This window comes from Periophthalmus magnuspinnatus, chromosome 17, assembly GCF_009829125.3.
Source record: "Periophthalmus magnuspinnatus isolate fPerMag1 chromosome 17, fPerMag1.2.pri, whole genome shotgun sequence".
In the NCBI taxonomy this organism is placed as follows: domain Eukaryota; kingdom Metazoa; phylum Chordata; class Actinopteri; order Gobiiformes; family Gobiidae; genus Periophthalmus; species Periophthalmus magnuspinnatus.
Genome location: NC_047142.1, coordinates 9,909,450 through 9,923,306, shown reverse-complemented (window position 1 = coordinate 9,923,306; position 13,857 = coordinate 9,909,450). Strand labels below are relative to the sequence as shown.

Below are 13,857 nucleotides of genomic sequence, written 5' to 3'. Positions count from 1 at the left end.
TCCCTGTGATATATTTTTGTTTAATATGGATTGGCCACGCAAGTCCCTGATTGGCTAATCCACTTGTCAGTCACGCCCATCTGAACTTGTAGAGCTTCACCGCTGTCCAAACTCACATCACGGACTCACACAGTACTGAAGAAGTGTGTATTCTGGATACTAGGCAACAATACAGTATTAAGACCATAATTTTGTTCTCAATATTATATAAGCACGTTAGATTATACAGCTCATATCAGTATGAACATCACCATCTGGCGTCTCTCCTCTGTGTTTGTTCTATTAAATATGCTACATTGTACGTCCAAACCGCACTGTCAGCAGATACATTCACTTTGTTTGAGAATCCATTTACATCACAGCACATCTGATTGCTACCAGCCTCCATTTCCCTCAAGCTTTTACTCACCCTCAAACGCTACGCTCGGACTATTTCTGTAATTAGTCTCCTCTGTAATCACGGACACACTCTCCATAGGCATGTATAGAGAGTTGGTGGTGAAATGTGAAAAATGCAGGTTTGGAATAGGCAGTTGTAATTAAAAGAGACTCCCTTCCGGCCTGTTTCGGCTCAAAAGACACGCTACAGTCCAATGAATTGCCTGTTTACACTGCAGATTGGGTTGTAAGTCATAGTTAATATGTTGTGTAGTAAAGGGTATACTTGTAAGTGCAGTTTTCAGATGAGAGTTTTGTGTTGACAGGTGGGTTAACATTTTTACCCGCTTCATTCATGCCATTCTTTATTTATTTTGTACTGCCAAAACAGCTTAAGTCGAAGTTGTGTCACAGGCCGTACTATCTCGAGAATGTCAGAAGCTAAAGAGAGTTGGAGTGCAAACTATTGTTGTGTCCTTGGGCAAGACACAAGAGTAGTTTTGTGAAAGTGACTGTGGGACAATTGTAAATGAGTCCTTGACCACAGCTGCACACGTGTACAGCATGTGTATTAAAGTGGAGGACTAAAGGGGAGAATGAGGAGGGAAGAGGGGCGGGGTCTGCGGGACTAAAGGGAAGGGTGAGAGGGGAGGCGGGCTCTGTATATATAAGGAACAGTGTGATTGGTCTAACCGGCATTCACACTTCAAACTCCGCCCCCGCAGCCAGGTTTTTTTTAAATTAGTCTTTAAATAGGACAGTCTTGTGTGATGTCACATAGTACTTGAAAAGGAGTGGCCACTGGAGGCAGCACACACTCAATTTTAGACATTTTTGACCACAACACAGCACATTTACCCAGTTTGCGCTAAAGTTGCCAAAAGAATGACTAGGAACAGTAGATAATGCTATTAAAACACCACAGCGACAGTTAAGTGGCACTAGTTTAGTTCGACTTTAAAATTTACAACACCAAATTAAAGACAGTGACCAATGTCAGGTTTTATTTCCTAGACACGAACCAAAACTGGATGTCATTTTAAAAACTATGTGATTTGAAAGCGTTCCACATTTTTGACATTTTTTTTTTTCATAGATATAAAGAGAGGTCGTTGAATGAGTGTCAGCAAATGTAAGTAAAACGGAACCACCAAACACAGATGAAAAGGACTTTAAACTATGTTCCTTTGTAGGTCTCATACGTTTCTATTTGCTCAGCTCTAAATCCACATACGTCTTACTCACCCTGTCCCCCGGCCGCACCAGGGGCTCCTGCTTAGACCCCAGTTTGTGCAGCAGGTTGTAGGCCACTTTGATACTCCGGGACCAGAGTTTACCTGCACACACACACACACACACACACACAAAGAAGAAAGATCAGTGTTACAGTTACATCACAAAGACTGACAAAGAGAAAAAAAAAACAAAAAAAAAAACGCTTTAACCTCCTTCAGCGATGTACCACGGCCCTCCTTTGCTCCCTTTGTAGAGCAGCAGGGTCACGTATTAGTCTTTCTAACTTCAGATCTCGATGCAGTGTTTTTTATTAAGTTTTACGCTTTTGACTAAAATGATTTTCATTTTTTGGCAAGATTTAATGAAAATGTTATGCTAATGTGGTCTCCTAAATCCATAATAGTTTTAGTGAAACAGAGAATATATTTTTATATTTTAAACTCTGATAAATAGTTTGGCGTTGCTTGATGGGACAGGTACAGGTGTGTTCTTGGACAGTTTGTTTATGGTTTGGTTAGAGGCTCTGGGATTAAAAAGTGCAACTTGGATCTGCACTCGTTCCTTTAATTAATTTATGTTTAGTGATGAAAATATCTACTTTTAGTCATATTTTATTCAACAAAACAAATGTACTATAATTATAAGATAAAAAATTTAAAAATCCATGTAATTTTAGACAGATTTTTTTTGTTTTAGTCAGTAAATAATTACATTACACTGACAAAAAATATGAAGGATTTAAGTTGTTTTCAAAGTCGTTGTTTTGAAGGCAGTTTGCACAAGTATTTATTATAGCAGTGTACACAGACCTGCTGCAACATAGCCTCTGGAAAACAACATTTAACAACATTTTGCTTTGTCTTCTCTTTATTTAAATGAGTTTGTATAAATCGCATTGTGTTAGATGAATAAGATACAGCAATGTGACCAGCCCCATATCAAACCAATTGACCGCATTGACACATGTACCATCACTACCAATCTGCTATTCCTTTGAATTTGAAATCTCATGCAATTTCAGGAAGTAATTCTGGTGATTCCTTATATTATCTCCATAAATATCCATTTGAATGCAGGCCTGTCGGCGTTTAATATTGTCTGATATGTTTCATACGCGCTGCACTAGGCGTGGTTCATTACTGCAGTGAACAAAAGAATGTCTTTCTCCTAATTCAAAATGACAGGTGAGGAAGTGCCTGGGCGCGCGGAGAGGGATCCCATATTGTTTTAAATGACTTCTGCTGATGTTTGTCACAGATATGAGAGATGAGAGAGAGAGGGAGGGACAGAGAGAGACAGAGGGATGAGGGAAGGGGGAGAGGAAAAGATAGGAGAACAGAGGCACAAATTATTAGGTCTGGTGGAATGGTAGATAAGACCAGGGTTGGACAAAAGTATTGAACTGAGATACTAATTGATATTACAACGGGTATGAATTGAGCATTTGAGCAAGTATCAAATGTGTACTAAGGAAATGACATAAACATGACAAATTGTGACTTTTCCTTAACAGTTTCAGAGTGATATTGAGCTTTATCAGAACTAATATAAGACTACATGGTACAATAAAAAGTACTATTATTTTGTGTTGAAAATGACATTCTGTGGAGCATGAGATTGACAGTTGGATCGATGCAGCGTCTTAAGTGATGCGGTCATTTATCAAACTGTTGTAGTGAAGAAACAGCTAAGTGGAAAGGCAAAGGTCTTGATTTACCGGTCAATCTACGTTCCTACTCTCACATATGGTCATGAGCTTTGCGTAATGACCGAAAGGACAAGATCACGGACACAAGAACTAAGTTTTCTCTCCGACGCTCCCTTACAGATAGGGTGAGGAGCTTAGTCACACGGGAGGAGGTCAGACTATAGACGCTGCTCCTCGGGGAAGACCCTGGACTTGCTGCAGGGACTATGTCTCTTGGCTGCCTTAGGGTCCCACTGGAAGAGCTGGAGGAAGTGTCCGGGGTGAGTGAAGTCTGGCAGTCCCTCCTTTGACTGCTCCCCCATGACCCAGCCCCGGGTAAGAGGAAGAAAATGGAAGGAATAACTTTTCTAGAGGGGGGCCAGTACCAGCTTGTCTCCACGGGGATGTAACTGTTTTGCCTGGAATGCTTATATATTCAATTAAAAGTGTTTCTATTGCTCAAAACACATTAAAAACATGCATCCTTACTCTCAAGTCTACTCCTTAGTATCAAGTTTTAAACATTAGTAGCATTTTATCCACCTGATTATGGCGTTAGCTGAAGCGCATCGACAGCTGAGTTGGAGGATGGTGAGAGAAACGCGCACTGTTGCTCCTGAGGGGGCGGAGACCGGAGGTAACAAAACAAGCGCGCCCTTGTAGACTTCAAAAGGACTGGACGTGGACAGAATGAGAGATAGGCTCGCACCGAGATTGAAATTCAACGCACACCGTGTCTGTGAGGGCTCCGGAGCAGAGGGAGGGAGGGGGGCTTCACAGGCAACTAGGCAACACTATCACCATCAGCATCACCACGACACAACACTAGACTCACTGTACAGGGGAATGCTGGGAGGAACGGAGCGTCTGTATTTACTCACGTGGGATGGGTTCAATCCACTGCTGGAGCAACTCAAAGTATTCAAAGTGAGATGGAAGATAATAACAGATGGACTTGTTTTGGAGCGAAAATGGCTTTTGTAGTGAAATTAGTTTGCTCACGCACACGACACATTCATAACATTTATATATAGAGGCAAGTGGGTGAAGTGTCTCGCCTTTCCTCTGGGTCAGACTTGTTAAAGCCTAATCTTGTCTGATCTCAGAGGCTACACAAGGCTGGACTTGGTTAGTACTTGGATGGGAGACCACTGGCAATGCAAAAGTGCCAAAAATTGTTGTGTGTGAGTGTTGTGGTGGTCAGAGAGGCAGTTAGAGCAGAAAAGGACATTAAGGGACAGTGGTAAAGCCTCTGTGGTTAGAGAGCTCGCCCACCAACCCGATGATCAGCAGTTCAATCCCAGCTCCGACAATGTGCAGGTGGTCGTTGTGTCCTTAGGCAAGACACTTCACCTGTCTGGCCTGGTATGAAGGAGGTGTGTGAGTGATTTGTGGTGGTCAAAGGGGCTGGTAGTTAGGTCTGTCACAATAATTAAACTATATTGACTTGTCTTGTCGCTCAATACAATATTTTGGAGTCAATACTTATCACGAGTACTTTTTGCTTTGCAAAATAGCAGAGATTGTTTTTATTTTGTAGTAATACACTATTTAAGCTGCAGAGGGTTGAATAAGTCACTTCTATGGTTTATTAGTTCTTCATTCGGCTATTTATTTGTCACAGCTCATGTCTTTGAATCATCCTGCCTATTTTAAAATGTTGGGATTATCCTGATTTATTTTAATTGTGTCAGTGGCATAAATTAGTTTCAGTATTATCGTTTATCGCAGTATATCTCTACAGCGATTAATCGTGACAGGCTTCCCGATGGCGCAGATTGGCAGCCTCGCTACTACATCAGGGCAAGTAGCTACTGCCATTGTATCAGGGAAGAGAATGAATAATGGCTACAGTTTAGCATTTGTCAAGCTAATGGAGCTAATCGTGGGCTGCCGCTGTGCTCCATAAGAAGCAGCGGCAGAACAACATTTTTATTTGACAATACTACTGCACTAATACTGTCATATTTCACAAACAACATGAAAGTAAAGTTCAACATTCTTAACATTGAGTTTACTGAGTTAATATGTCAGTCTTCATACAGCAAGATGATAATGATCGGATATATATCGAATGGAATAATATTCATTTGACTTTGCCTTAGTTCAGTTTGGATTCTGACTTTAAATTCTCCAGACTTTCTACATGCAGCGCTATTGTATACAAGTTCTATAAGTCAGAGTATAAGTTACAGCCTTCTGGAGTAATCTGGATAAGGGCCGGACCACAGCCAAATGTTAGCACCTATGATTTAAGTGCACTCAGGCTGTCCCGGGTATTTCAGATTTATAACGATCCACCATTCTACTGAGTATGGAAACTCTTACACACAACAGCACATGAGTTTATAGAAGTCTAACATTATAGCACACTGGACGGTTAGCATGACTTTCTGATTTCTATGAGGTTGTAATGCAAGTTCCAAAATAGGGCCTCATGTGAATAGTTAAACGCAACTTTTACACTGAAATAAAATGTGTTGTCACTGTACTATTTATGTCATCTTTATTCAATCTGATTAACTTGTTTTCCAAAATATTCGAATAGCAAAACCTGGCGTACCATATGTGAGGACGTAGAGTGGCTTTCCGTTGGGGTCCATGGTGCTCAGACAGGGGGCTTTGGGGGAGATGGTACCCCACCTCTGCAGAGCCGCCTCCAGGGAGGGAGGCCAGTTGGTCACCACCCCCAGCTGTTCGCCCTGGGACGGAGACATCTGGGCCCCCTCTGCTCTGGGCTGGTTCGGGTCGGGCTGCTGGACTGAAGAATGGAAAAAAGCCAAGGTATGAATTTATTTGGTACTGAGAGAAAAGCACAGACATCTTCCCTGTCCACAATTGCACAAAGTGCTTACCTTCTGCACAAAATAGTCAATATTTTCACTAAAACAGGCCGAAGTATGTCTGTTGGCGTCACAATGTTTGTTTTGCTTGGGGCTTCACCAGTGACAGCAGATGTATCTCCAAATAGATTCTCATGATTCTCACAATAATCCATCTTGCTATGCAACGTTATCTTTCACTTACCTCCTGAATTCAAATACTGTGCATGTGATTATGACTATTACTATCATAAGTTTAACGGTAGCTCTCCCCCAGCAGGTCGTTTGTAAGAATGCACTGTGCCCTCCCTCCCCCACCGCTCAGTGGAGCACTCACATTTGTTTTCACAAAGCCGATGAACACTGTTCACAACAAAATGTCTCATGTGGACAATGTTATATTGTGTACGTGCTCTGTGAGACACTGGTAATGACGGTGGTGTAAATGCGGTTTGGGTTTGCCAACATTTGTAATTATAACCAGAACACAAAGTTGTTGAAAGTAAATACAGCCTCGGGCTGACTTTACATAGGGGCTAAAATTACTCATTGCTACGTTTAAAGACTGACAATGCTGATTGCCAACAAAGAACACATCCAGCTGCTAAAACATAAAACATTACTGCAAACAGATGAAACGTCAGTCTGTCCATTACACAAGTAACTCCGACCTGACGAGCAGTTTGATCACACACACGCGTTACCCTATTTGATGCTGAGCATGAAGTTAGCCAGAGTCAGATGCACATCAGGGCTAAATTTGCACATTGCTCTTGTTTACACACTGACAACAAGTGACACTAGCTGCACACATCCTGAATGAAGATGTAACTGCGTACTAAAGCAAACAATTATTCCAATTATATAACTAGAACAATGACACCAAGGGTAATGCATATAAAACTAAAGCAATCAATAACAACATGTCCAGATCTGCGTGGCTCTTGCTCCTTCTCTATCCTTGAGCTCTCTCCTCAAACACCTTCCACAGATTGACTCATGTGAGCTCTGGCCTTGTCCCATTCATCTTTTCTTTTCTGTGTGACAAATGCTCAGTCTTTTAGCTGGTTGTGTCATGACTGACACTTCACAAATGAACACTGGACATTCATTCTGTGAACTGTGGATAGTGCTGATAAGAGGAGTGTCACTAGCTCGGTTACCTATTTGTATGGTGTGTATATTGAAGTGGCATAAAGCAAGAACAGAGTCCCGAGCATTGACGGGTCGGTGGCAACCAAGATTGCATGTTTGGTTTTTCCACTCAGAGACAGCTGAGGGAGCCAGCGGACCCTTCAAACACCCCAAAATCACTTTTGTAACCACCAGAGGGACTTTGAAAGACATTAAGTAAAAATGTTACTTAGGTCTGCTTTAAGAAAACCTTCTAACATCAACCTTCATGTTGCTAATAGCAGTGCTGCCATTTGTCAATTTCCCCACTGTGACCCGTAGAGGGCAAAGAGACACCTCAATGTAACTCTCAGTGAAACCAAATACCTTCTAGGAGCTCCTCAAAGTCGTCGACGAAGAACTCTCGGAGTGGAGGTCGTTTGGGTCTCTTTAGGGTGTTGACCAGCTGCTGGATTTTAGCCGATACTCTGCTGCTGACCGGGACCCCTGCAATAAGACACACAAGCAATGAAGAGTCAAAGCACATTCAAAAGTATTATTTAAAGATCCTGCATGTGAGCTTTAAGCCATGTTATAATGTTGTTACCTCATCATCATCAATACATGTTTTGTTTTAGTCTCATTCACACATGTTTGAGTCTGTCTATATCTCCAAAGCTCAAAATGCTCTGTTCCACCTTGTGATGTGGTAGTTTTCACATTAACAATTACCTTTTACCTTTAGTTCAGTAGAGACTGGCAATTCTAGGACTGAAATCATCCAAATGATTCCGATGAAGGTGTATGGACTTTAAAAACACAATCCTTTCCTGCTTGAGAGAAGAACTCAGCCTAAAGATGCAGGATTTGTGCAAATAAAAGAAAATTCCAGGTATGTTTTTGACAAGCAAACAACATTATCTCATAGATCAAAAAACAGCGTAATATAGGACCTTTAAATATTATCAGAGTTAACTGCTACTGATTCATATCTCACAAAATGACACGCAGTTGCAAGCACAGCCACTGACTGTTTGTACTAACAACATAAAAGAGAAATATCAAAGTCATAAATGTATATGAGACGGGTGTGTGTTATGTAAACGCTGGTACAAAATTGAATAATCCTGACAAACTTGGAAAAAAAAAAGAAAATCGTGCAGTTGGCTCATTTTGCTCACAGGGGAAAAAAAAAAAAAGCTTAAAATGACTGTGAAGGCCATTTGCAGTTCTTTGTGACAGATGATGGCACTGCACATATCCCAAGTCAAATTATCGTTATACGTTATTGAAAATACAAACAGTAGAGTGATTTACAATGTTCGTAGCACCAATAAAATCCACACAAAGTTACTTCTACAGCCCCTGTTCTGCTCACCGTCTCCTGTCTCCATGAGCTCGGCGTTCCCGTACTTGGGCGCGTGTTTGTGGGCGGCGTTCCCAGTACAGGCCGCCCGATCGACCTGGGTCCCATCTGAGGACGAGGAGGAGTTGTTGGTGTACCCTGTGACGTCTGGAGGAGCTGAGTGGTTTTCTGTACAAATGCAGACAGGAACAAATATTGGTCTATAGACAAGAAAAATATTCAAAATTTTAATTAAAAGTAGTGGCAAAATGTCTGTCTTAATTATTTCATTACACACTTACGTAATCATAAATCACTGCACATAAGGTAACAGACTTGTCCTGGTTTGATCCTGGTTTAGTCCTGAAATAGACTTGGCTTGGTTCTGTTCTAGCTCTGGTTTAGTCCTGGTCTAGTCCAAGTTTAGATCCAGTTTGTGTTGTGTGCAAGTGTGAACACAGCCTGAATTGTAAAAGCTTTTTAATAGGCCTGGCTATAGTTACACTTTTCAAGCAACTGCAAAATGAAAACGCCATCATTTGCTTATGTCTGCAACATGCATAATGCAAAAACAATTATTTTTTTCAGAAATTCCCTCCCCTCCTCTTCCTGTAGCTTCTCTAAATATCTGAGTGATGAGAGAATTGGATCTGCTTTTATTTAATCCTACTTAACATGACAAGTAGATTTGTTCCAATACCGATACAGATTGTGGTTCTAGCTAGGCAGGATATCTTGGTTTTATTGTTCTTTGCCTGTGTTGTATCATACATATTTCTGTTTTTTGTTGACTCTGTGAGCAGCTCAAGTTGTATTTTAAATGTGCTATATAAAATAAGTAAAATTGAAATAGAAAATTGATACTAGTATCGTCAAAAGCTCCGATACAGCAAATCACCTGTCCGATACCACTCTGTATTTTCCATAATGAACTGCCCCTGTTGACGTCTGTGGCTAATGCTAACGCTAACGCTCAAAAAAGGTTAAATGCAGACGGTGGAGGCTCTGCAGATACTTAAAACACACTAATAATGACAGAAAAGATATTTATGCTACCTCGTTGATATCTTCATTTAGCCTTGAGTGTGGACGCTGAACTTAGTAAAATAACTCCAGATAGCGCAGCCTGCCAACAGCGCTAACACGGACTGCATAATTAGCCGTGCGCTCCGAGGATGAGGCGTCGCTGTTGTTTTTATCCAGGCTCTGTGGTACAAAGTGAACGAGTAGAAACGTAAAAGTGCTTAAATCAGCACATCTCATCATCAAGACCATTAGACATTTAACTTTGTCACTTTAGTCCTCAAAAACGCTTTTATTCTTGTTGATTTTCTTTAAAGATCGCCTTTTATTTTTGGCTCTTGACTGTAACAAAATGGAGTAGCGTTAGTCTACTTCTTCACACGATGTGGTGTCAGACTGGAATCAGTATCGGCGAGAACATCGGTATCGGATCCCAAAAATGATATTACAAGTCAGAATTTTGCTCCAGTCTTACGACAAGTAGAGACCAATAGTGAACTGCTAAAAATACGATACAAAAAATCTAACTTGATGCCTGCGTCTTTTTCTCCCCTGTCAACAACTTCTTCTTCTCGTCATAAAAAGTTGCTGACAGTGTAACCTTACGACGCGAACTAGAACAATACCAGGGCTGAGATGATTTGACCTGCCTCTGAGAAAAAGCCTTTTTGAAATCACTGTGAAATAAAGTCAGCAGGAGACCAGCACATAAAGTGAACTGGAGAGATATACTGTAGTGTGACCGTGACTGAACCTCAAACTACATTAGAACTGCAGCGCTTTGTAAAGTCACTGCTCACTGCATATACCTCCACCGCAGTGCATTAGGAGTCATTAGGAGACGTAATATAGGTCCCATGGCAGATGATGTTGGTTATGCGTTTTTGGGATTGGAATAAGCTAAGGTAAGGTAAAAGTCAAATAACTACGCTGTAGGCAACTTTATCTGGCATTAAAAGTGTTTGTTCATTTTGAATTAAGTCTTTTTTTTCCCATGTGATCCAACATAACGTGATCCAGTACAGATAAACAGTATAAGCAGCTCTTGAGGTCAAAATGAAACTGCATCTAATTATAAAGTGTTTTTATCATCCATGAACCAGGAAGTTGTGCAAAGAGCGATGACCCACTCTGGGTTCTGTGTGTTGTGAAAAGTGCTTATAAACTCATCATGGTGAATAATTAGGATGCTAGGAATGTGTTAGATTAAAGAGGGGGTGTTTTACGTCTATGGGTTTATTAACTGCAAAAACATAACATATTTAGATCACCATGTTTCCTTTTATTGTTTTGAAAATGCTATATCCATTGAAAGCAATGTACTGACATGTTTTATAAGTTTCACCTTTGTTTTTGATGTTCTCTGAGTCTACCCTCCCCTTTGCTCCCAGCGCTAAGTCCCTCCACGTTCAGAGCGCACCACAACACAATCAGCTGCATCTCGCTAATGAAACTACAGCACATCACATCAGGTTTTTCAAGTTGCTGTGTACAGTTTTGTATCATGTTTTTGTATATTTATAGAGAATTGTCATGTGGGAGCATGGGTGACATAGGCTTGTGGGCGGAGCCTTGTACAGAATCTTGTAGCTAACCGTAAGGAGGGTTTAAATAGGGCCTGGGAGAGATCATTAAATTACTGAAACACACATGAATGACATCTAAACTACTTCAAGCATGTTTTTGATGAGTTATAACATGGTAAAAAGCCTCTCTCTTACTGTCTCTCTAACTATTTCTGAGATGGTAAAACTATTCTCCATTTGCTTCATGACCCGAAGAAAGTTCTCAATCTCGCTGCATATATCTGTAGTGTAAATCCCCCTGACCTGTGCGGTGCAGTCTGTGTCGATGCAGGTGAGCGTGCTGCTGCAGGACGTCCGCCAGCCGCCCCACCGCCGCCCCGCTGCCGGAGCTGCCCCGTGACGAGGAGGACGAGGACGCGCTGGAGCCTGTGGTGGTGCTGGAGGAGGCGGGGTGCAGACCGCGGCTCACCCAGTGCTCCGTGCTCAGGCTGTCCTCCAGGCTGGACGTCCCATCTCCTCCCCCTCCTCCTCCTCCTCCTCCCCCGCCCACACGGTCCTCCTCTGGGCACTCCTCCTCTCCGTCTGCCTCCCCCTCCGAGCCGGACGACGTGTCTGCGGATAAGATGGCACAGGAAATAAACTCATGAATAGGAGTGGGTATAGTGTCAATTTCAAACGTGACGTCGATACTAAAGAATTAAGTCAGTACTCAATACCGATTACAATACGACAATGAAGATAGAACTGCTTCTTTTTTAGTAATAGAATAAAACTTTCACATACAAAATACTAGTACTTTCTTTATTTTAGCATCAGGTTTAAAATGACACTTAAAAGCTCAAAATATATCTTGTGAATGTGACTTCTTTAGTATTGATACCTGCTCAAATGAGTATCTAGTTTCAATTAGTATTTGATTTTTGATACTTTGGATTGCCTAGAAGAGTAGCCAAAAATTTTACTCAAATAAGAGTAGCGTTACTTCAAAGTAATATCAATCAAGTAGAAGTACAAAGTAGTGGTTCAAGAAATTACTTAAGTGAAGGAAGGGAAAAAGTATTTGGGAAAAGAACTACTCAAGTAAGAATGACGTGTAACTGTTGTGACGTAACATCTGATTTATAATTTGAAGTTATGTAATTTGAAGGCCAAAACCTTAAATAATGCACAAAATCTGGTATGTACAAAAATGAGACAAACTAAATCAGGAGCGCTGCAAAAAACACAAATCAACATAAAGCTTTTGTCACTTGTAGACTTACTCACAGTGGGAAGAGGAACCATAACTTTTACTCAAGTAGGAGTACTGTTATTTCAAGTAGGAGTAAAAGTATGTTGCTAGAAAAGTACGCTGAAAAGTACAATTTTTAGTTATTGAGTAAATGTAACTGAGTACACCCCACCTCTGGAAATGAATACATTGAAAACAAATCAAAACTGTAAAGAACAAAGTATTTTTATAGCATATATCATTTGTTGTACCTATAGTTTCGCCCTCTACAAACATGTTCACATTCTTGTACCAGTTCAGATTTGAATCTCCTCAAACATTACTGCTCCTGGAATTGTTTACAACGTGCACAATGGACAAAATACTACTTTTTTTTTTAAACATATATCTAACTGGAATCGCAATGAGACTTTTTGCTGCCCTACTTGGAATTTTGTTGCTTATTTGAAACATATCTAGAGTGTGTTTTGTTTCATCTGAGCGTGTTTGGAAATCCAGCATGCTGATGGTATCTCCCATAAATACTTGCCTACATTCCAGTGCCTACATTGTAAACCCCATACACCAGTTAAAGTCTATTTATCTGTTTTCTATTGTGTTGTATTTGTGCCACTTTAAAACCTTAATATTTACAACCTTGGTATTTACAGAAGGTGTTGAATTGCTAACACGGACCATTAGAAAGTCTAGGACGTCCAGGACCCAGCAGTTGTTGTTTTAGCCTGACTTAAATGGCATCTCAAAGGGCAAGGTTTTGTCTCTCAACGTTGGCATTTTGTTTTCCATATCATTTTAAAAGTTCACTAAGTCACTTTTCTAGTGGGGTGTCCGCGACCTGCTCGTCTCCATGGAGATGTTATAGCTGTGTCTGGAATGTTCCGCAGTACGACATTTAAATCATCCACGTTGTTCAATAAAAGGTGTTTCTATTGCTAAAAGAAAACCTGGAAAAACGTGCATTCTTATTGTGAGCAGGCTCTCCACAGATCTGATCTGTAACTTGGCTCGTTTCCACAGATAAGTTTGGCGCCATACTGTGGAACATTCGTCAGAAAAGTTGCATAGTGTACCTTTAAACAGCATTTCAGGGCACAATTTCAGCTGTATATTACTTTTGTTTATAGACGGCTTTTCACACTGCTCTCTCTATTTAGTTAGTTTGTCTCTTCCTCTCTCTCACCTTCCTTCCTTCTTTTCTGCCTACCTTCTTTCCTTCTGCCCCCCTCTCTCACTTTATGTCTTCCCCCCTCTGTCTGTCTCTCTCTTTTTCTCCACCTTCTGTTTTCCTTCCCCTTGTCTGTCTGTCCCTCTCTCTTTCTTTCTCTCGTCACCTTCTGTCTCTTCCTTCTCGTCTTCCTTCTTTCCCTCCTCCTCTCTGCCTGTCTCTCATTCTCTCGCTCTTTCACGACCTTGTCCCCCCGCTGTCTGTCTGTCTCTGTCTTTCTCCACCTTCTGTGTCCCCCCCATCTGACCGTTTCTCTCTCTCTTTTTCTACC

The 13,857-nt window shown here is 41.1% G+C and overlaps 1 protein-coding gene across 4 annotated transcripts in view; it reads right to left on the bottom strand.

The window, feature by feature from the left end:
- LOC117385112 (disco-interacting protein 2 homolog C) overlaps positions 1–13,857 on the bottom strand; it is a 153,288-nt gene that overhangs the window by 47,801 nt on the left and 91,630 nt on the right. For all 4 annotated transcript variants that reach the window (XM_055228303.1, XM_055228304.1, XM_033982381.2 and 1 more), the window contains exons 5-9: positions 11,434–11,742; positions 8,615–8,770; positions 7,624–7,743; positions 5,865–6,062; positions 1,624–1,715 (exon numbers count right to left, since the gene is read on the bottom strand). In XM_055228303.1, coding sequence (XP_055084278.1) covers positions 1,624–1,715; positions 5,865–6,062; positions 7,624–7,743; positions 8,615–8,770; positions 11,434–11,742 — 875 coding nt within the window. The remainder of the gene's footprint in view (positions 1–1,623; positions 1,716–5,864; positions 6,063–7,623; positions 7,744–8,614; positions 8,771–11,433; positions 11,743–13,857) is intronic.